Genomic DNA, 22,449 nt, shown 5'->3' on the forward strand with positions numbered 1-22,449 from the left:
CCCACACAGAGGACTATCTGCGCCTCAGACAAGAAAATGTCCAACCACCGAGCCCACACAGAGCTTCTGAGGGAAGGCCTCAGTCTGCACATGAGAATACTCTAACTCATGCACAATGATGAATCAAGCAATCTGTGCTCCTACACAGATGGTGGCAGCATTTTGTCTTCCCACTGTCTCTGGAAAATTCCATACATGCAGATGTTGTACTCTTGAGCAGTGTTTCGGCGTCAGACGACCGCTCACGGTGCATCACTCCCACCTCCCACCAGGCTTATGCTCATGCCCATGACCCCTCACAGAACACGAGAAACCAATCTGTCCTCACACCCATCCCATATTTATCTAAAGTAATGGCTCCATTGTACTCATGGATGTGTGGGGAAACCGCAGCGGATAAGCTCTTCGCGTTAAAGCGGGGCACTGGACTAAAACAATGATGAAATAAGGCAGAGAACAAAGGCAACACTATGTTCACCAAACTGCTTTTCAAAACGTTCCTAACATCCACATTGTTGCAATTCTTAAAAATAGCAGTAGTTGTGTTCAGTCTTATATTTATAATCCTTTTTTTTTTTTTCTGTCTGGAAGCCTGTCGTCTGTACACAGTATCCATGACAACTGAGCACTTAGTGATTTGTATTCAACTTCAGTTGATGTCAAATTTGACCAAAGCCTGGAAATAACAAGGTTAGCCTCTGAGGCGGTGTGAAATCATGACTTGGACTTCACATATCAGATGGACGGCCAAAAGGCGACGATGTGCAGAGACAAAACGCCCATCTTTCATCTTTTCCACAAAGGGAGTGGCATAGCGTGTTTTCACATCAGTGGTTTTTACAGCACTTTTGGTAACATTTGTTATATGATCTGATATAATATGAAAGAAAAGTATCTGTGACACCGCAAGCATATTTTGTGTTCTCCACTGCTTCACGTCAACCCTGTATTTTATGTCCACACCAGGGATGCAGAGCGTTAAAACGTGAATCACAGAGTCGAATTTCTTTTCTCCTTTTCTTTTTTTGGCCTTGGAGTACTCTGCAACACAGCAATATGCAGTCATTTACATCTCAAAGACCTCACTGTGCGCAGTGAAAAGCAGATATGGAATGTAGAAACAGAAAAGAAGTGCTTGTCTTCATGGTATTGCACTCTTGTCTTCCAACACTCTTTCCACTCTTGCTATCTCTCTAGATGCTGTAGCCAAGAAACCTCATTAAGAGCCAATCATTGGGTTCGGTTAATGGCACTCGACCTGTTTTATGGATGAAAGTGCACTTTTCTCCCCATGCGTCGCTCTGTCTCGCATTCATATTGCAATAATGGATAATTATGAGTGATCAAGAGACATTGACACATTATTTTCAATTCCTATGATAAGTGTTTGTGCATTTGGTATCTTAGAATGCTAATGAATATTTCAGGACAAGGAAGAGTCCCTTTCTATTCCAGAAACTAAATACGTCACACGGTCTAAGGGGGTACAGTCTACAAGGGTCAGCTGTAAATTAAACCGAAACACTATGTGCTGGGATTAATGTTTCCATTTTTTTTTTTTTTCTACTTGAAAAGAAAAAAAAAAGTTAGAAAACTGGTGGTCCATGAATGAGATTGTTGTGTCTGAATGAGTATGCTGCATGGGTGATGCAAATTAACAACAAAGGTTTGAGATATATTGCAAACTCCTGACTCTTGACTGCCAGTGGCCAAATCAGTGTTTCTGACAGGACACCGCTCACACTGATGTCTTTATCTCGTGTCCTTTCACACTTTGACATGCACAGCATGAACCCCCTCTTTGTAAGGGAGTGTACATGCTTCTGGTTTTGACATTGCATACATGAAAAAATGTCCATACACATCCACGGAGAGTGACTTGTAATGACACACGGACACTCTGCTTATGGAGCAAGACGTTTCTGCTCATTTGAAATTAAATTGATTATGGATCCCAAGCACTGATCTACTTACTAGCCACTGGGAGATAAAGAAAAATGCTGAAAATTGTTTGTTTTTTCAAAACACTGCTGTCATTATTGCAAATGAGTACAATATCTGATTTTTTTATTTAATTTATTTTTTAATCAAATATTTATGTGCTTTCTTGCTTATACTTTTTTTTAATCATTCCACACAGAGTGAAAGTAACAATTGTAATTCAATCAGGTCTCATACTTCCTTCAGAGGGCCAAAAAGGCCCTTTCTGTATGGGAGAAAAATATTAATGTCCAAAGAACTACATTACCCAGAGAGCTCTGCTGCAATATAAATAGTAACGAAATGGGCGTTCCCGCGGTGACATGTGGAGGAGGTAAGAAGAGGATTGTTGCCGAGGACGCATTCAGCTGTCAGAGATAACGCCGCTCATGCTACTCTTACCTGGAGTTTCGCTGCCATGGACTTAACCGAGGATAGGACTGTGGAAATTATCCCGTGCTGACCCAGTTCTTCCTCAGTTTCATTCTCTCGCTGTTTTTTTTTTTCTTTTCTTTTTTTTCTTTGACGCCTTCCCTCATTCTTACCAGGTAAAGTCCTTGTCTGTTTGTTGTTTTCCAGCTAGCGCAAATTTTCCCTTGTTCGCCGAAACGTGAGCATCCCTGTCAAGGAAGTAGCCCACGCGCTCATTTGTTTCTGTTGTTTGCTGCTGCTGCTGAAAAACTGAAGAACGAGGCGGACTTGACAGTTAGTCCGGCCGGTGATGGCTCTGTTTATGTTTGTTTGTACGTTTTTACAACTGAAAACGACACCCCAAAGGTGCCAGAGGAGGTTCAAATTACGCTTCTCGTTTTGGCGTTTTCCTCAGAACAAAATGCAAAGTTTATATTTGTGGTGAGCTCTCTGTTTGGATATGGATGAATATAATTTTTAGTTCCATACCAATATAACATTTAACTGTTATGTTGTATAGTTGTTGTATAGTTTAGTAGTGAAGTGTAAGTTAAATATGTCTAACTCACTGAAAAAGACGGACCACATAGACCTATTTAACCTCCATAACTGGTGGGTACTCTCACACAGGCAGATACTCCCAACCTGTGTGCAGGCTGGTGACCCAAATTTCAGACCTATTGGTTTCACGCTGCTAACGATGACACAGTACTACACGCATTGTTTTGTTCTCCTTTCAAGCTTTTATTACTCACACAAATCTGTCCAACTTGAATGAGCAGTGCAGTTGATAAACTCTGGTTCTGTCACGCATATGTATTTTTGATGTTGTTAGATTTGAATTAAAATGGAGAGAACCCAGATTGATAAAGATGCCTCAGTAAAAGAGGAATGATTAGTTTCCATTTCTAAAAGATAAATGACTCATGCATTGAAAAGACCAACTGATTAGCTTGTCTTTTTCAGGCATTTTTTAGATGGATCATTCATAAATGTGGGAAGCTTGTGATTCGACTGCTTTATTCCACGAAACACTGAAGACTTGTCATCTTTTTCTTTTTCCTAGGTGCAGTTAACCCTGAGAAATCATGTCGGACAAAATGTCTAGTTTCCTCCATATAGGGGACGTCTGTTCCCTGTATGCTGAGGGCTCCACCAGTGGATTTATCAGCACTTTAGGGTAAGTCGGATGTTTCCAAATAAGTTGTCATTAACCTATTACTACCTCCTTTCCCCAGTCCCCTCTTTTTGCCAGGTAGCAACTGCTTACCAGGAGGAGCTTTAGCGAATGTCGATCTGTGGAATGCACAACTGTAACTCTTTAGATGAGGATTTAAACAGTTGCTGTTTAAAGCCAAAGAGACGTTTACACAGAAGATGTAGTGAAAAAGATGGATATCAGAAATGGATGAATACAACATGCGCGTGTAGCTGTCAACATAAACATTAGCTCATACTACATCTCTATATTTAGACTGAAGACTCACCGGCTCAATGTATATAGGGCCTGAGGTATTAAAGTATCTGGTATTTCGAGCTAAAGTGATGGCACATTAATGGGTAGACGAGGTGGTGTTCTTGTAATTTGAGGGCACTGCTCTTAAGAACTTTTTCAAGTGTCTTCTGGTAAGTTTAGTTAAAAAAAAAAATGAAAAAGAAAGAAGTTGAATTCAAATAGAGCCACACTGGATAAGGGTGTCTGTATAATGTTCTTCTTTGGGAGATCCTCTGGTGGCTGCTTTCCCTTTCTTCCCCTTTTGATGATGGATTTTCTGCTGTCTGGCTACATGCTGAGCACAATGTGTTTAAGCCGTCGACATCTCCCCTCCTCCCTTAAATGTATGGAACATTTTAAAAACGCGTCTCATTATGAGAAAACGGAACAGATGTTGACGTGATTGACAGTCTCAGGAAAAAAAAACAGAGAAGCTAGGAGGAGAGTGATCACCGACGTGAGAGTCCCTGTCCTGCGTACATCATACATATTGTGCTGTGCTGTGCATTTAGCCAGTACGTCTCCCATGATGGCTTTCTATTCTTTACCCTACAGAGTTTATTTTTCTTGTCCCACAGTGAAAAGGAGCTCAGTGTCCATGTTGTTATGTCCTCCCTCTCCTTCTTAAGGGCTGCAATCTTCCTCCTCTTGCTGTGTCACCATTCTGTTTGGTGCTCGCCAGCAGCACAGAGCCCCCCCAGGTTTCAGATGCCACGCTCTCTCACAGTTTAGTGTTTTGCGTCATCCACAAAAGCAACAAATGCGGGCTCGGCTTTAAGGAGCGCCACCGTGACAATGCTCATTTATCAAATTTCCCATCCTGCATTCTTATGCCGAGTAATCAACCCCCCCAACACCCATCGCTGCTGTGTGCGCTCTCTGTTGAGGAGAGGAGCTCGGAGGACGTACCTAAAAATAGCATCATTGTATCACTGCTGGTTGCTTTGGCTGTCAGCATGCTGAATGTGACCCCTGAGAGACAGTCGCATCCACCTGGAGCACTGCTGGCACACAGAGAGGTTGGCAGCTTGATGCAGCCACAGCGCTGTGTCCTGGAACACAAAACGCAAGTTTCATCTTGACCTTGGATGACAGCGACCCTTAAAACACCTGTTCTTGTCGGACCGAGCTGTAGTTTCTTTTCATTTTTCATTTTTCATGCTGGGCCCAGCATGGTGTTTAAAAGAAACTACAGCTCTTCGGTCCTCTCAGCATGTGGCTTCTCCCTTCATCATCGCAGTGCTCCTGCAGTGCAGTGCGCACAGTGTGAGCTATAAAAAAAAGATGCAACTGATTGGAGAAGCTTGAGCACACAAGGGCAAAATATGTTGCCCACCTCGGTGCCAGAGCATCCTACAGAGGTGTTTCATTTGTGCTGATCTTCCATCTCTTAGTGTCCCAAGAGGCTCCCCCTAATTCAGCTTGTCTCCCATGGACCATTTTAGTCCGGCCCACAATGTCCTCAAATGAAGATCAAACAAACCCCCCCTCCAAAAAAAAAAATCTATAAACCAGTATTTTGTCAATGAATCTTGAGGTTGGGGAAAACTAAATCTATGCTGCCATATCACTTGATTGAAGCAGAAAGCACTGTCTAAATGTAGACGTGGTTGAAGTAGGCCTTTAAATGTCTCGCAGATGCAGAAACAAACTTAGGATGAATGCTTCAAAAGAGGGCGAAGTCGGCTCAGAGTGTCTGGAAGGATCGGACATTTGAACTCTTTTGTCACATGCCTCGGTTCAAAGACACGTGAAGTGTCCAACAGAGCACAACACCAAGAGGCATTTTTCTGACCAAGCTTGTTAACTTTGATGCAACATTGTAATCGCGGGAAACGGATGAAAAAGAAAAATTGTTTCGCAGCTCGATCACTAAGTGCTCAATTTCCCGGCAGAGTATTTTTATAAAGCAGTCAACCATCCGACAGTCAGTTATAACAATCGGCTACATGTTGTCATACGCGCTTGTGAAACGGAGCGAGGCCTTTAGTGTCGGCCTATCTTTTTTGAATAGACCATATGACACAGGTCATGGGCCCTGGTGCGGTTATTTTGATTGAGTCAATACAGGCCTCTGGATTTAAAAATAAATAAATAAATAAATAAAAAAAGAAAAGGTCTCCCTTCTCTGAGCTAGAGCATCCCACAGAGGAGTTTCAGTTGTGTTCATCCACTGTCTCATTGCAACAACAGGGCATCCCCCAAATTCCTCAACATTGTATTGCATTTAAGTCATTATTTTATTTTTTTGTCTTTTTCTTGACACATTTTTATTCTTGTTTCGGAAAATTGCAACTCTACCAAGAATGATAGTGCTAAAATAGTATGAGGAATGTGGCATGAAACTGCTACAGCTGCTACTGGACATTATTTTAAGCAGAAAAACTAGTTTTGGTAGACCTTTTTTAAGGTGTGGTGGTTCACTTTATTGTCATAAATGTAGAGATTACCTGAGAATAATGTCACTGCTTTGTCCTCCATCGTCTGATGCACTGCATTGTAGCAGAAATATTTCCAATTGTCCCTGTTTGTCTGCATTCCCATGAGACTGTGTCAGAGCACAGATCCAGGAAGTGATCAGTCGCTTCGAAAATAACTAAAACCACACTAGCCTACATAAAAAAAGGTTTGGAACCACCAACAGTTCTCCTACATGTTGATGTGCCAGCAAGTGTGAGTTATCAGGATGAGGAATCTTGGTCAGGCTGGCCCACAGGTCAGTGGTCAGCATGAAAGAGGTTCAGAGTTCCCTTTGCGAGAACCCTGCAGCTGGACATGGAGTAGCAGACGGAAGCAACACCTCACAAAAAGATGGCCGACAGTGCTTAGGATCTCAGACTGGGATTTTAGTAAATCAACCAGGCATTTCAACAGCCTGTGTTATCTAACTGTGTGGAAATAAATGAGAGAAAATGAGTTCAGTCATAAGAACCTTTTGCTTTTAGATTTTCTTTGTTTCATTTCATCCAAAGCATTTCGATAACTTTGCCTGTTTGACATTCTTCTGACGATACATTTAGTGTTTTTTTTCTTCTTTATTTTTCATCCATGTTTGTCTTTTATGGTGTGGGACAGCTGTTTTTCTTTGTATTTGTTGTTTTTTGAAGGGACGTTTATGCAACCCCTTTACCCAAGAAAAGTTTAGGAAGGCGTTCAAATTAAAAAAAGAGTTGAAGCTGCAGGTTCAAGTGCAACGCACTGTCGGATAGTTAAGCATTTTAAAACCAGTCAAGTTCAAGTCTTTTGGTAAATGAACTTCTTTAAACCTACAATTTTATTTGCATTCATAGTCCTTTGGCCCTGGAACAAGTATGTATGATCCAGTCATTGTCTGTCTCGTGTTTCCTACAGGTTTGTGTGATGCTGGCTGTCTGTTCACCCAACTCTCATGTGCAGATTATTTCTCCTTAATACTGTGGGGGAATTTTTTCAGTTTTTTTACATTTTCTTTCATTCAAAGATGAATTGATTCGTTTTTTGGTGATAAAAGATCAAGCTCACTGCTTGCACACACCCTGGCTCTCTAGATGAGTGAATCTTTTCAGATCTGAGACAGCCATTCACTTTTACTCAAGAATTGAAGGCATTTTGGTGGTAAATGGTCAAAACCATTCAAACCATATATCCATTCTTTTCTTATGAGGTGATTGTTCTTATGGTTTCTTATAGGATGTAATGGGATAAAAATAAAGAAGTGAGGAGGATTTATATCCTAATGGCTAAGTGGCTACTGTACCGTGACATCCTGATATTGTCCAGTTGTTAAGTCTACAAAGGACATTACTTTTCAGATGATTTACAGGCTCGGTCAATGTTTTCCAAGTAAGTTAATTCTTTATTCACTAGTTCCAAGGCATCTTTGATAAAAGATGATGTCAGTTTAGTAAATTATGGCTCCATTAGAGGTAAAAATGGACCATAAAGCAGGCTAGGCTTTAGGGTGGGGCTTCCTTGTGGTTGACAAATCATTACTCTGTGGGCGAGCATGAGTTCTCAGTTGCACCACTCACTAGTAATATCGGATGTCAAAGAATCACAAATGCCAAAATACAAACCTCAAGGCTTAGAAGTCAGAACTTGCAAACCATTTTTTTTTTGTTTTTGTTTGTTTGTTTTTAATAAACAGCAAGGTTCTGCAGAAAAACTTGGCCATTATTGAATGTCTTAAGAAAGGAACAGAAAAGGACATTTTAATGATATTTGACATCTTTTGTGGACACCTGTGCAGCATGCCAACCCATTCACTTCCTTTGAAAGCCTTCACTTCATGAATATTATATAGGCCTTTATTATCAGATGTTGACGTAAACCCTCATTTGATTGGGCGATGGATTCATAAAAACAAGGCGGCAACTCTAGTTTCTTGTTTAATTTCCCAGTTTCTGCCCTGGAAAAGGTTTAGTTTTGAATCGAATGCCCTGTCGTAGAACGGTATTACTCATTAAGAATACTCACGATGGAAACTCAGTTTTGCAGTCTGGTAGTGTGTTAACCAAGACCAATGTCTGTCTCTCGCATTTTTTAAAGCGAGTCCACCTGCTGCACCTCTTCAACAACTTTAATGAAATTAGGGTTTGCGCTCTTGAAAAGTCTTTCCGATAAACGAGCAAAGCCGCTGACAACATAGTTCCTCTGAAGCTCTGGCATTAACATGAAATACTGTTTCTTTAATTCTGCTTCATTCTGATATGTTTATATATATATATATATATATATATATATATATATATATAATTTAAATTAGCTGCATAAATTTCACACAATATTTTAACCACATTATTGAGAGGATTATGGTATAATGATATGATAATGTCACTTTTTAGAAAATGAAAGATTCTAGCAGTTATTTTCAAGTTTAAATTCTATGCAGTTTGCATGTGTTTGGAATGGCTGACTTATTCTGATGATGACTCTGTTTTCAGACTTGTGGACGACCGCTGTGTGGTGCAACCAGATTCGGGCGACCTCAACAACCCACCCAAGAAATTCAGAGGTAAGGCCTCACTTCTTAAGTAAGGACAATTTGATGCTATAAAATGCGTGTAACTGGCTGGCAATTGTGAGTCTTTTTGGCTTATTGACAATGCTATTCAAAGGGAGATGTATGTGTTTTTTTTTTTTTTTTGTTTTTTTTTAGATTCAATTCCAGATTGAGTATTTGGCTAATTTCTGCCGATTAAGGCTTGGCTAGAAGGATCCTCTATTAGTTAGTTTGGTAAAACCTTTACATTTAGGGTGTTGTGTAAACGTATATGGAGATTTTTTTTGTCACTTTTTTTTCTCATGCAGTTAAATCTTTACCATAAAGTCACTTGGAGGCTTCAGTGTAAGTGGCCTTTTTGTTTCACACCAGCTTTAGTCCCTTGAGACCATTTTTGCAAACCAACGGAAATGTTCTGCAGCGATGTGCTCTGATACTCTTAACACGTTGTTGGTGTAAAATTTTGTGTCCACCAAAAGGTGCTCCACTGTTTCATAATCTAGAAGCTGTAAAGGCCACTCTACAAAGTCTCTGCTGGTATTTCAAAAACGATGTTTATATATCAATGATTGCATTGGCATATCATCTGATCGGAGTATTCTTACATTCAGACGTTTTCTCCTGGCAAGCAGAGTTGTGAACATGTTCGGATAATTGTTCCGGGCCTCTTTAAGCTTGGTGAAAGCATTCTTTATAAAGTTGTTTAGTACATTGGTTGCATTGGATTGATTGTATCCACTAGGCTACACAAGCAACTTAAGCACTAATAGGTCCATTATTGGCTTTGTTGGCAAAATCGTAATAATTTTTAGATTATTACATTTACCCAAGTTGCACACAGGATGTTAAAGAGCATAGTTTCAGTTTAACCCAGACTTGTGCCTAATCGTATCCGTAGCTGTCAGAACACAAGCTTTACATTTTGGTTTCTCCCTCCTGCCGTCATCCTGCTCTGCACTGACTCAGCTGGAGCCTGGGGCTTGTGTTACGAAGCAGCACTTTAAGTCACGAATTGCTGCAAAACCTCTGTTAGTATGTAATGGTGCGAGCAAGTTGTATACACTTGATCATTGCTTGCTTCAGATATGACCTGTAAGGGAATTTTCTTACAGCAGTTATTCTTACCCCCAATCTTAAGGTAATCTGAGAATATTTATAGATTAAGACTAAGACTATTGCTGTGCATCTAAATATACCAAGCGTGTGAAGTTCTTATCCTGACTCAAACATTAGTCAAGCAGTGTAGTTGATATTCTATATAAGGACATGTTTTAATAGCCTGCCTCTTTTTAGCAGGTGAAAACACTGTCTTGTATGTTTTTGGCAGGCTTCTAATGGAGTAAAATGATGCAATCACCAAATTGATACTGAATACCAAATGCAAAGGTAGCTATCAAATGTAAGAAAAACAATATTTTTGAATGAATAACAATGATCAGGAAGATGAAAACACAAAATGATGCTGAAGATGGCTTTATTTTTTCATATCCTTTCATCAGAACACAGAGCCACTGCTCATGGTTTCATTGTGGGACAGTTGTTTTTTTCGTTGTTGTTTTTTTCTAAACCAGATTCAGTCGGTGGTGGGAAATTTTGGTCATACCCATGAATGGGGTCGGATATGTATAAAAGACATTTAAGATGACTTGTGTTGTAAAAGCTCGTTGCTATCACGCTGAACAAGAATGAGAAATGTTTTCTAAAAAATGAGCTTCCTCTAGTCTCGTTGTTTTGGTGTAAACATAAGGAATAGCTTTGTTTCTGTCTCAAGTGGTGGTGTTGTTGATGATGTCTCAGAATGAACCATTTTTCTGTTTTCTCATGGGCAAAACGAGTCGAGCACAGAGACTAAGAGAAACTCTTAACATCTAACATCAGGCTCCAACCAGACAGCATGAAGATGTGTTCAGATTAGCTGCCAGGTATGCGTCTTAAAAAAATAAACTTGTTTGTTTGGTTTTGGCTTTTTGTGATGACTAGAACTGCTCAATACGTGGCATGTCTTTCCTTCATATTTGGGCTGGTTCTGCCAGATGTTGTGACAGAAACGAGCAGTGCTGTCTATAGTGTAGTGTGGATGGTGTTTCCCAAAAGTCGTGCCAATTTCACACATTCTAAGCGGACCTTCTAGTTGTGGTGCCTAGAGAAGAGTAATAAAGCAGCAGTGTGTGTGTCGCAAGATGCGCTTAAACCTCGGGAAGGAGTGATTAAGGTGTATACATGTCTACATAACGCAACTAAGATTCATATACTCCACATAGCTTAATTTTATTATTTCTTATCCATTCAGGTGTAGATTTTCTTTTTAATTCAATTCAATAATCCTTTATTATTCCCGGAGGGGAGATTATATTGCTGCAGTAATCATTCCTGTGAAAAAATATGCTATTGTTATAGATGGATAACAAAATTAAATAGAAATCAGCTGACAAACATGTAGAAAGTTTAAGTGTAGCAGAGAGGAAGGTGTGGTAGAAATCTTCAGAGGCTGCCATTAATGGGTTTAAGGGTGTATTTTGTAACTTGTCAGCAGCTTTGCTGCACGGTATCACACACAGCGTTGGCAGGTAACGCAGGTGAACTCTCTCTGTAGACAGGAACTCGCAGCACAACAGTTCAACACCTCTTCGTCTGCAGTCTCCGCCCACCCGCACAGTCCCAAAGCTGAGGGTCCGTTTATACTAATCTGTTTCTATATCGTTTCTATCGCGGATGCACTGTCCATTTACATTAAAATACTGGAATGCGACTTCATAGGTGGAAGGATTCAAATACGCCGGAGCCCACGTAAGCATTCGCATACGATTTTAGCAGTTTTAAACGGGGAGAAACGGGGATCCGCAGTGCTGAGCTCTATACTGCGGACGTACTCCTCCCTGATTCGCTAGGCTGGTATCGTTGGTCATGTGACTTGAGTGCTGGGAAACTAAAAACAAACCGGCGTGCTCCACTTCAGTTACACACTTCCTTTCTATTCGTGTCATCGAGAAGAATATGGAAATCGTGGACAACCACGATCAGCATGGGAGCCTGCTCCACGTCCTACTGCTGGTAGTACGCTGTGCACAACAATACGTGGCAGGAGGCGCCAGATCCAACAAGCTTTTATGATGAGAACCCAGCCACTGCAGCAACGCAAGCCGTACGGAGCGCCGCTTTTGGGTTAGACCGGGAAGAAGCAGCGCATGGTGGGACAATTTCGTGGACCAACTTGTTGTCGCCGAAGAATAAATAATAAAGCATAATAAATAATAAAGCAAGGGGGATCATGTGATGTGATGGCTGATTAGTCATGTGACTAGCGAATCAGCCGATCCCCGTTTGTGTGTAAATGTAAATAGTTTGCAAGACGCCGACACGAAGAAATGGTGAAATGAATTAATGTAAACAGAGCCTGAGTGGAGAGGCACTCCTGCAGGCTATCATCTTCCTGATATTCCTGCTGTGTTGTCATCAGAGGCCCAAGATTGTCCATTGTCTATCCCACACCTCCCATGTCAATCAATGGAAAGAAATGGTTTAACCCTCTTTCACCTTTCTCGCCTCGCCATTCCAGCTATGTATCCAAGACGTCTCCTCTTCAGCTCGTCTTGATTTGGAGTCTTATTCCAGGCATTACTTCGGCTTTGGAAAACTCAGTTAGCCGCTACAACAGGTTAACATCTTTCCTGTTGCCATGGCTATGCATCATAACAGATTTAAAGCATTGTCAGTAACCAGCAGACGTTCTTCCTGCTGCACAGCATCCAACCAGCATGAAAAAATGTCTCAGAAATCCCAGAAAAAAGCTCAGTAGAAAATCTCAAGATGCAAAGAAAGACACAGTATGTCCAGAGCTACTGCAGCCGGCTGCCTACCTCTTTTACATCGTCTCGCAAAGGTCTTAACCAGGATTTAACCTTTATCAGTGTTGCCCTTTGTGTCTTTTTTTTTTTTTTAAATTTGATTCTTGAACGTCGTCCTAATCAAAGTGATATTTTTCATGTGCTGTTGACTGTGGTGGTTCTGTGATGGAAACAGATCTGAGTGTGCTAAAGATACCTCAATGCTGAAGCTGCTGGAGTGGTCTTGAATCAGCAATAATTCATATGTGCTGCAGTGTGAGTAGACCTACAATAGACCTAAAATATTCTGTGTGTGCCTTAGTTTTGGCTGCAGCAGATCTATAATACAGTGCTCATTGGTTAAGGGGTGCTGACGGGCTGTTAATTGGATGTGTGGTTATTAGCCTTCATGTGTATTATTATTATTATTATTTTTTTTTCTAAAACTGAGACCATATGCCTGTGTGCCAGCCCAAAACATAGTGTTCAACAGTTTACTGTCTCCTTCAGCCTTGTCAGACGTCGGCAAAATTGCAGAATACAATTTTAGACTGAGGTCTACCCACGAGTTGAAGGATAATTTCTTTCTCCACGCAAATTGCCGAGCTGCATCATTACTTTCTCTTTCTGTGTGATGTGTTTAGACGGTGTCCAAATTTTGCAGACCCTACAAATTGGAACAAAGGCAAACTGGACAGTCCAACCAAGTGGAGCAGCGTGTGGTTGATGAAATGTGAAAAGCTAACAGAAAACATGAGATTTTTCTTTACATTTGTGGTAAAGGGGTGTGGTGATTAGCACTTTCACCTTCGGGGGGTTCCTGTTTGAATCCCAGCCGATGCCTTTCTGTGTGGACTTTTTCTCCCCATAAATGTACATGTTCTTCCTTCCACCATCCAAAAGCATTCATGTTAGGTTAATTAGGGATTCTAAATGGACCCTAGGAGTGACTGCGAGTGTGCCTTGTTTTCCTCTGTGTGACCCCAGTCTGTATCCATTAGCTCAATGGCAGCTGGGCAAGGTTCCATCCTCCCCGTTACCCTGAATTGGATGAGGCACTTATAGAAAATAGATGGAAGTGCAGGAACTGCTTTACAGACAGTAAACTGTGACATTCCTGCATGAACCACGTGCATTACTACAGATTCATTAATACGATAGATTAATTATGTCCTCACAATGTTGAACTTTATCCAATGGATTCAAGCCCTGACCTATAGACTGTACTAAGATTCATGACCCTATGGCATTATAATTGAACGAATAATAATAAACTACTTAGAATGAGAATAGTGAAATATGCTGTGTATATTTTTTACATCCTGCTGGACATCTTTGAAAATGGGCCTTTGGTTTTTTTTTTTTCATGTTTGTAGTTGTCATGAACTTTGACACAGTTTTAGACATTTAGACATTGGTAATGAATAATTTGGAAGATGTTTGCCTGTCACAGATGCTCTACTGTGTTTTTTTTTGTTGTTGTTTTTTTAAAGCAGAAATGATCGAGCACCATGAACCTGTTGGTTCGTCATCACTTTAAAACTTAACTCGGGGCTCCAGAATTGTTGCTCATCAGTACCTCGCTTGTTTCATGTGGTACATCTTTAAGCCATTACTGTGTTATTCGGCACCAGCCTGACTAGTCGTGTTCATTCTGTGATCTACTGTATGTGCTACTCTTCTGTACCAGGAAGAGTTCTGCAGATTCTGTGAACAGCAGGTAGGCTGGTGTTTTATGGTTTCAAACAAGGCCCTATCTTCCTAGTTGAAGTTGCAGAGAAGGAAATTCGCTTGTCCGTTTCTAACTGAGCTATTCAAATCATATTCAAAGGTGTGGTTTATGACCAATAACTGTGGAGACACACAGACAAATATGCTACTGGCTTCAAGCTAACGCACCTTTTAGTCATTCTTTGACTATAAGCATGATTCACATTTGCAAACCATGCCCTTTGTTGCTCTTCTGTTGTTTTGAACACCACTATTATTGTTCATGGCATATCTAAGTACTGGTATATTTAGCAGTGGAATCAGTCCTCATGAAATTGATAGTTATTGTAAAGGTATGTTCAGTTCTGCCATAAACAGCACTTCTAACCTCTCTTTGTGAGACCAGTGTTGAAGAGAAGCAGTGAACCAGATCTAAATCCTAACCTCTCTGTTGAGTATTAATAGCGTGCTTAAGCTATTTAAAATGTGTGTATTCCAGGGAGTGCTACGCTTAACCTGGCTTAACTCTCTGAATTGAGTGGTTTATGCATGGAGGCGCTTGTGTGCATGCACACAATGAAACAAAGTATGGAGAGATTAAGTGTGTATGAAGGGAAACTTTGGACATCTTTGCACAATCATGTTGTTGCGTAAAAATATTTAAACCGAGTTACACGTCTTTATCTGAATTTTTTTGGATGTCATTTGGTAACTTGGTATATACCTCTAAGTTTTAAATACCAAAGAGGAATTGACGTCCTTGTTAACCCAAGGATGGCTTTTTGCCCTGCTGCGACCTACAGTCGATGTAGGTAAATAAAAGGGAAATTTGTTCTAATTTGTGCGAAACATCTCACCTGTCCTCAAGTGAGCTTAAAAGGGATGAAGACTGGCACGGACTTACAATTTTGCAGGAAAGGTGGGCTATGGGTGTTAGATTTACAAAGCCTGGCCGACTCACCCTCAACTGTAATCTTTAGATCCATAAAATGCAACACTGCGTACTGTAAGCAGAGAGTAATATACATCAATGGATGGACAGGAGGGGGAGTACAGGAGCCTGGTTGAGGACTTTGTGGGGTGGAGCAGGTCGAACCGCCTACAGCTGAACACCTCCAAGATGGAGGTGGACTTCAGAAGGAAGAAACCACAGCTCCAACCTGTGTCCTGAGGGGGTCGATGTGGAGGTGGTCAGGACATACAACTATCTGGGGCTGCAGCTGGATGACAGGTTGGACTGGACAGCAAACATAAGCCGCATTCCCACTGTAGGAACCTTCTGCAGTTCCTATAACCTTTTCAGGAACGGGGCCATTTTTTCCCGCATTCGCACATACAGGAACTCGGGACCACGGCCCTCAGTTCCTATAACCATTTCAGCTCCTTCTCCTCAGCTGGGTCTGTTCTGGGTTCTATAGGAACACACCTGACGGAGGTGTTTGGTGGTTGTTAGCTACGCCCCATGTCATGCTGTCACGGTTGAAATGTTTCCTCATACGACACGGACAGAACCGGCGCGTGTTTAATAAGTTAAACTGACACGTGGTCTCCTTTGTCTGCGGCGCTCTGCTCTCCTTCCTTCATGAAATGAAGAAGTATGGCCTGCGCTCGATCCTGACTCTCTCTGTGAGCTCTTCCAGCCGTGATGTTAGACGCCCGATGTGATCGTCCATGATTAATATCACCATCATGCAGAGCATGAACACGGTGGCCTCCCCGCTCTCCATGTTAGCTTCTTTGTGGTGTTTTTTTCTTCTCTCCTTACTTTTACCGGGTTTTGTTTTGTTTTGTTGTTGAATGTGGCGCTAAAGTAACACGTCACTGTCGCAGACGCTGCGCCGCATCAGTCCCGACCTGGTCCAGACTCATGTGTGAATGCAGACTGAAACAGTTCCGCTGGGGAAGGACAGTTATCAGAACGAAATTCGAGGAGGACCGTTCTTAGAACTGCTCTGTCCGAATGCGGCTATAGACTCTGTACACAGGAAAGAACAGAGCTATCTGTACTTCTTGAGAAGGCTGGGGTCCTTCAACATCTGCAAATTTAGCGGGTGCTTTTATCCAAAGTGACTTACAAGTGAGAAGCAGCATCCAAGCTTGGGGACCGTAACAAACCCTGGCCTACACATTATGTGTGGAATCTATTTAAATCGGTTTAGAATGACGGGGAACAAGTAGCACAATCTGAGAAGTGCAAAGCGTAATAGGCTGCTCTAAGAGGAGATGAGTCTTTGAGGGACTGTTGAAGGTACAGAGGGTAGCTCGTTCCACATTGTTGAACCATAAATTGAAAGAAAGATTGCCTCGAGCATAATGATGGCAGTACAAGATTACATTCCTGAGAGTTGAGAAGAAGCATTATCTTGTATGGCTGAGTATAGATGGCTGGTTGCATACCCTGCAGTCACCATGAAGGCAAGCATTACCCACACAAATTTGATTTGGGCAGCCATGATTAGGAATTGGAATTTGATATGCGATGGAGAAGCATGTGGTCTTTTTATTTTGCAGATCAAACACCAGATGCACCTCTATGTTCTGGGAAATATGTGAAGGGTTTTGCGGTGCATGCTGGGAGAGCTGTGAGAGGAGCATCGCAGTAGTCGAGCTGAAAGAACATCATGGCTCGTACCAGGGCTCGGGTGGCTTTCTTCGTCTGATATGACTTAATCCGGGAGTATTTTTTGATATTTAGATTTGAAGAGCTTAACCAACTGTAACGCTCATACAGCTCCTCAAAATAATGGCATAAATCTACTCAAACTTTCGAACGCGTTGAATTTGAAATAAAACGTGTGAAATCACAAACTCGGAACAGTTGCCTTACAAATACTCGCATAGCATCCTGAAATGTTAAAGGAGAGTGTGTGCAGCGCGTGGAGGAGTGATTTAAGCCCCTCCCTCAACATGCTGGATGAGTGCCACTCAAATAATTATGTTATAATTGCAATGGGTGTGCTGTGGATATAATATGATTTAGCCTCGTCACCTATGTTTCTCATCAGCTTTTTGCTGTAGATCCTTGCAAAATGCATCTCTTCTCAGAATAAAGTGTGTAAACCCCCCCCCCCCGCCCACGAACACACACACCCCACCCTCCTTCTTTCACAACCCCTAATAGCTCGCCCCTGACAGACAGATGTTCTCCCACTGCCCCATTTTCTCAGTTGGTCCTTGGCCTCATCTCTTCCCGTCCTCCTTCCTCCACTCCAGGCCCCATGATGGTTAATCCCTTGATACACTTGCGTTGGCCCCCTTTCTGATTGAGGTAGCCAGAGTGGCTATTTTTATCACAGTTCTAAATCCTTGGGTCTCCTGTTAGTGCCAGTTATCATGTCGTATACTGAAACTATAGAGGAGGGATTGTGTTTGTTTTTCAATGAGATTAAATGAAAAGACATCATGTATGATATATCAAATTGTTAAGATGTGACAACCACGGAAAACATGTATATTTTTAGCCAGATTAATAGTCTTCTTTTTTTTCGTAGTCTCTTGTAACTTTGACTTTAACATTCTATTCAGCCTCTAATCTGTCCAAGTCTGTTTCAGTTGTTACAAAAGTTATAAGGTGGCGTCTTTCTCTTTTACACTGATCAGGTCTGATTTACAAATTTGCCTCAATTTGGGAAGTAAACCACGAATGTGCATTTGGTCAGGGTGATTTTGTGGGCTGACAGAGCAGGATACTCAACTCATAAGTTGGGTTGTTGAACGTTTAAGCATTTAAACATTTTTTTTTGTCTATGGTTGACTTAATTTGATGAATTTGCTTTTGATATGTTATTATTTCACCTGGACTGTTTCTGTCCCCCACAACAACAAATCGGCTGACACAGCTGCTCACCTTGTTGACTTACATTATTGTTTTAACACTGGGTATGCTTTTTTTTCTTCTGTCATTTCAAATTTTAAGGTGTCCTTTAACAAATCATTTTCTTCTGTAAAACATGAACGTCTTCTGCAGCTTTCAGAGAAGTCTCGAAAGCTGATTTTTAAGAAGCCGGTCAGCAGAGCATCATTCATCATCCTTTACGCTTGCTGATGTGGAGCAAAATTGCTACCATTCCTGCTTGTAACATTGATCTGATACCATATAAAGCAAATCTGGCACAAGCCCTGGAGATAAGGGTCAAGAACAAATTGTCCAGAAAAGGATGAAATATTTTTAGTGTTCCCAAAAAAATAAACCTCTGGAGTATATTTGGTGTGATGGATAAAGATATATCCAGACCCAGAACCAGGCCGCCAAACTGAATCTCAAATGCTTACGTTTACATACCAATTATTATTTACATTTTCAGTTTGTGTGTGATCAAGCTCGTCCCCCGTGAAGTAGAATGAATGCCAAACTGCTCCGTTTTCAGTCCACCGTTGTGCTAGTTCCCTTTAGCTCTCTTTTCTTTTCTTTTTTTTTGAGGCAGGACTTTGTTTCTTAGCTCAGGAAGCCATGCATCTGAGAAGACCACTACTAATGTGAAATGATAAAACCTGACTCTTTCTCTTTTCCTTGTTTTCTCTTCCTTAGACTGCCTTTTCAAGCTGTGTCCCATGAACAGATACTCTGCACAGAAACAGTTCTGGAAAGCGGCAAAGCCTGGTGGCAACAGTACCACTGACACAGTCCTGCTTAATAAGCTCCATGTAAGACCAAGCAATTGTTTTTTAGGAAGCATAATTACATGAGAGTTATCGGTGTTATCTGGGAGATGTGTAAAAATGTCAGTTTCTCAATATTTGTCCCCTGTTCTGTCCCTTTAGCATGCTGCGGACCTCGAAAAGAAGCAGAATGAGTCTGAAAACCGCAAGCTGCTGGGGACAGTCATCCAGTATGGAAATGTCATTCAGGTGTGTTCAGGCCCTATGAGATAAGGTGCTTCCCTTAACAGAACTGCAGCACTGTTTAGCAGCAGATATGGCACTTTGTGCGCGATAGTATTGACCATAATTTTATTTTAATTAGAGGAGTTTTAAATAATTGCCACCGCACAAAGATGTGCTGTAAGGTCTTACTTCGCTCTTTGTTCACGAACGTTTTGCATTCATGTTCGAGTACATCTGACAAGAAGAAAGAAGTTATTTCCCTTTCTGTGATATTCACAAGGGAGACCATATAGAATGGCCCAGATGCATTCTATTATACAATGTTTTTTTTTATTCAAGTACAGCTACTAATAGCTTTTGTTGGACTGGTTTGGGTTGAACTTTCAGTAAAGAGGGTAAAGCCAAGGTTCAGGAAAGGCCACTAGTTTAAATTTTTCGTAGATATTTCGAGAACTCGCACAAATTAGAGAAGATATGAATGTGCCAAACATTTCCGGAGATCAATATTTTCTGTAGTGTTCCCTCAGGCCCTTTTTTCCACTTTCACCTCATGTTACTGAGTGGCTTGTAACCATGTAACTTTGTGTCTTGTTTTGAACGCAGCTGCTGCACTTGAAAAGCAACAAATACCTGACAGTGAACAAGCGGCTACCTGCGCTGTTGGAGAAGAATGCCATGAGAGTGACTTTGGACTCTGCAGGAAATGAGGGATCCTGGTTCTACATTCAGCCTTTCTACAAGCTCAGATCCCTGGGAGACAGTGTGGGTAGAGCAGGGTGTGGGACTGAAGTTAATTATGCCCAGTAGGAGATATTAAGCATGCATTTTTAGACTTATCAAGGGGTTTGAATATAAAACCTTCATGGACTCACAAGATGAGATTAATTGATTGAAATAGAGAAGACAAATAGCCACATCTGAGCTCCTGTCTGTTGTTTTGTAATACTTAACTTGCCATGCTTGAGCGGCTGCGAGCAGTTCTTTCAAGTCGACCTTTGAGAGTTGCTTTTTGTTGTTGGATTAGATGCAAAATCATTTTCAAAGTCAGCGAAACAGACATGGAACCGAAAGGTGCTTTTCTTCAGTTTCAGTTGTTTTTATAACCTGCTCGGTGTAACAGACATTTTTGGGGAGCACCCGGTGCTGTGTTAGTGCAGCGATGGCTCAGTAGCATTTTAAAAGCTTGGCTGAGCAGATGAATGACGATCTAAGACATAAGGATGGAGACATTTTAGGGAATAGTGAAGTTAGGTTTGTGTTTATTAAATACATTGAGCCTATTTGCTTTTATACCTTTTTGTAATTTTAGTGGAAAATTAATGGGAACTCCACTGTGTATCACTGTGATACTACAAGGGTGACACACAAGGGTGTTGTTGATAAAGTAGGTGCAAGAAAAAGAAGCAGGGTACTGTTTTTTGTTTTTTTCACTCTTCACATACATAAAGAGAAGTCAGAGAGGCTGCTGCAGATGGAGCAGACATGGACATAACCTCTGCTCAGGCTGTAGTTTCTAATCGTGGCTGATGGAGTTAAGCCGGCTAATTGGCAAATTAAGGTGCACCTAATTAATCCCTTTGGGAAGATGTGTCCTCTGCAGTTGATTCATCTTCCCAAAGACAGAGGGCCAGCCTCGGTTCCGTTTGTATTACTAAACAGTTTGACGCCATTGACTTGGTCAGCGGCAAGGACAGCTGAAGCTTAAATGCGGTGGGATGTGCACAGAAATACAATGAAGCTGTTGACCAAAACTCTCCTGCTGATAGTTTTATCCCTCACACATTACATTGTTGTGATCAGTTGATCCTCGGGGTCAGGGGCTACAGCTTCAATCTTTTCAGTCTTATCCTGTCCTTGTTGTGCAAAAAAAATGGTCTTTGTCTCCCCCTAGTGGCTATCTAAAGGATAGCCACATCCATTGTCAACAGATCAGATACTTTTCCGGGATCTACAGGGATCTGCTTCCGCTGAGAAAGTGGCATACTTTTTATATCATGTTTAAAGATTTTCCATTGCCTTTGAAAATGAGGAACTGATTAGAATTTCCCGGTTGCTTCCTCTTGTTTCTGAAAACTGGTCATTTGAGTACTCATGTGCTGTGCTTTTATTTTGCCCCTGCAGGTGGTGATTGGAGATAAAGTAGTCCTTAACCCTGTGAATGCAGGACAACCTCTTCACGCCAGCAGCCACCAGCTTGTTGACAACCCAGGGTGTAACGAGGTACAACCATTACTGTCTTACGGGGCCGTATGTCTAAAGCCTCGTTTCCACTGTCAGTGCAGTTCGGGTCACATCCTATCGGTACGGGTCGGGTCGCTTTGGGGTCAGCTTTGCGTTCCCACTGTACAAAGGGGACCCTCAGGGGTGGGCGAAGCGCGTGCCGAAGCGTAAATGGTAAATAACAGCAAATAACATCCATAATTTCGAACCACCTCCAATCTTCTTCAGCTTAATGCGACACTGGCTCGCGGTCCGGTTGAAACCACTCTCTGTCATTTTTGCGACAATCAGCTGGAAAACTTTTTGGTTTCGCACAGCGCCATCGAGCTCCCGCTGCACAGCCTCCTCACCAACAACGGAGAGCAGAGCCTGGAACCGGTCCTGTGTGCTCGGTACCCCAAGCAGAAGGGTTACAAAAATGGTAACGGGTTCCATGGGACCGGTACGCTTTCGTGGTAATGGAAACACTGAAATAAGCGAACCGTTCTGAACTGACCCGTACCGGACTGCATAGTGGGAACGAGGCTTAAGACATGAGAGGTTCTTTTATTTCCATGAAATGTGAAAACCTCCAGATTAAGCACTTGATTTAAAATGTTCATGCAATTCTTCCCTCTCTCGTTTAAGGTTAATTCTGTGAATTGCAACACAAGTTGGAAGGTTGTTCTTTTCATGAAATGGAGTGACAACAAGGAAACGATACTCAAGGGGGTAGGTAGCATAGTATATTTGTTTACAGTTTTCACACGTTTTTGAAGGAAAGCATTCCGTCAATGCCGCATCAAAAGATTAAACTTATGAAACGCATTCTTCATGCATGCATGTGTTCTTGTATGTAACCGCAGGGTGACGTGGTGCGGTTGTTCCATGCCGAGCAGGAAAAGTTTCTCACCTGCGACGACCACAGGAAGAAGCAGCACGTTTTTCTTAGAACCACCGGCCGGCAGTCGGCAACTTCAGCCACCAGCAGCAAAGCACTGTGGGAAGTGGAGGTTGGAGCAGCA

At 41.6% G+C, this 22,449-nt stretch overlaps 1 protein-coding gene across 5 annotated transcripts in view; it reads left to right on the forward strand.

The window, feature by feature from the left end:
- The first annotated feature begins 2,326 nt into the window (after nt 1–2,326).
- The window catches only part of itpr1b (inositol 1,4,5-trisphosphate receptor, type 1b), an 84,558-nt gene continuing 64,435 nt past the window's right edge, over nt 2,327–22,449 (forward strand). For all 5 annotated transcript variants that reach the window (XM_075460279.1, XM_075460281.1, XM_075460282.1 and 2 more), the window contains exons 1-9: nt 2,327–2,528; nt 3,458–3,571; nt 8,809–8,879; nt 18,930–19,045; nt 19,163–19,249; nt 19,829–19,987; nt 21,347–21,445; nt 22,073–22,156; nt 22,291–22,437. In XM_075460279.1, coding sequence (XP_075316394.1) covers nt 3,480–3,571; nt 8,809–8,879; nt 18,930–19,045; nt 19,163–19,249; nt 19,829–19,987; nt 21,347–21,445; nt 22,073–22,156; nt 22,291–22,437 — 855 coding nt within the window. In that variant the 5' untranslated portion in view covers nt 2,327–2,528; nt 3,458–3,479. The remainder of the gene's footprint in view (nt 2,529–3,457; nt 3,572–8,808; nt 8,880–18,929; nt 19,046–19,162; nt 19,250–19,828; nt 19,988–21,346; nt 21,446–22,072; nt 22,157–22,290; nt 22,438–22,449) is intronic.

The sequence above is a fragment of the Odontesthes bonariensis genome, chromosome 3 (assembly GCF_027942865.1).
Source record: "Odontesthes bonariensis isolate fOdoBon6 chromosome 3, fOdoBon6.hap1, whole genome shotgun sequence".
Taxonomy (NCBI): domain Eukaryota; kingdom Metazoa; phylum Chordata; class Actinopteri; order Atheriniformes; family Atherinopsidae; genus Odontesthes; species Odontesthes bonariensis.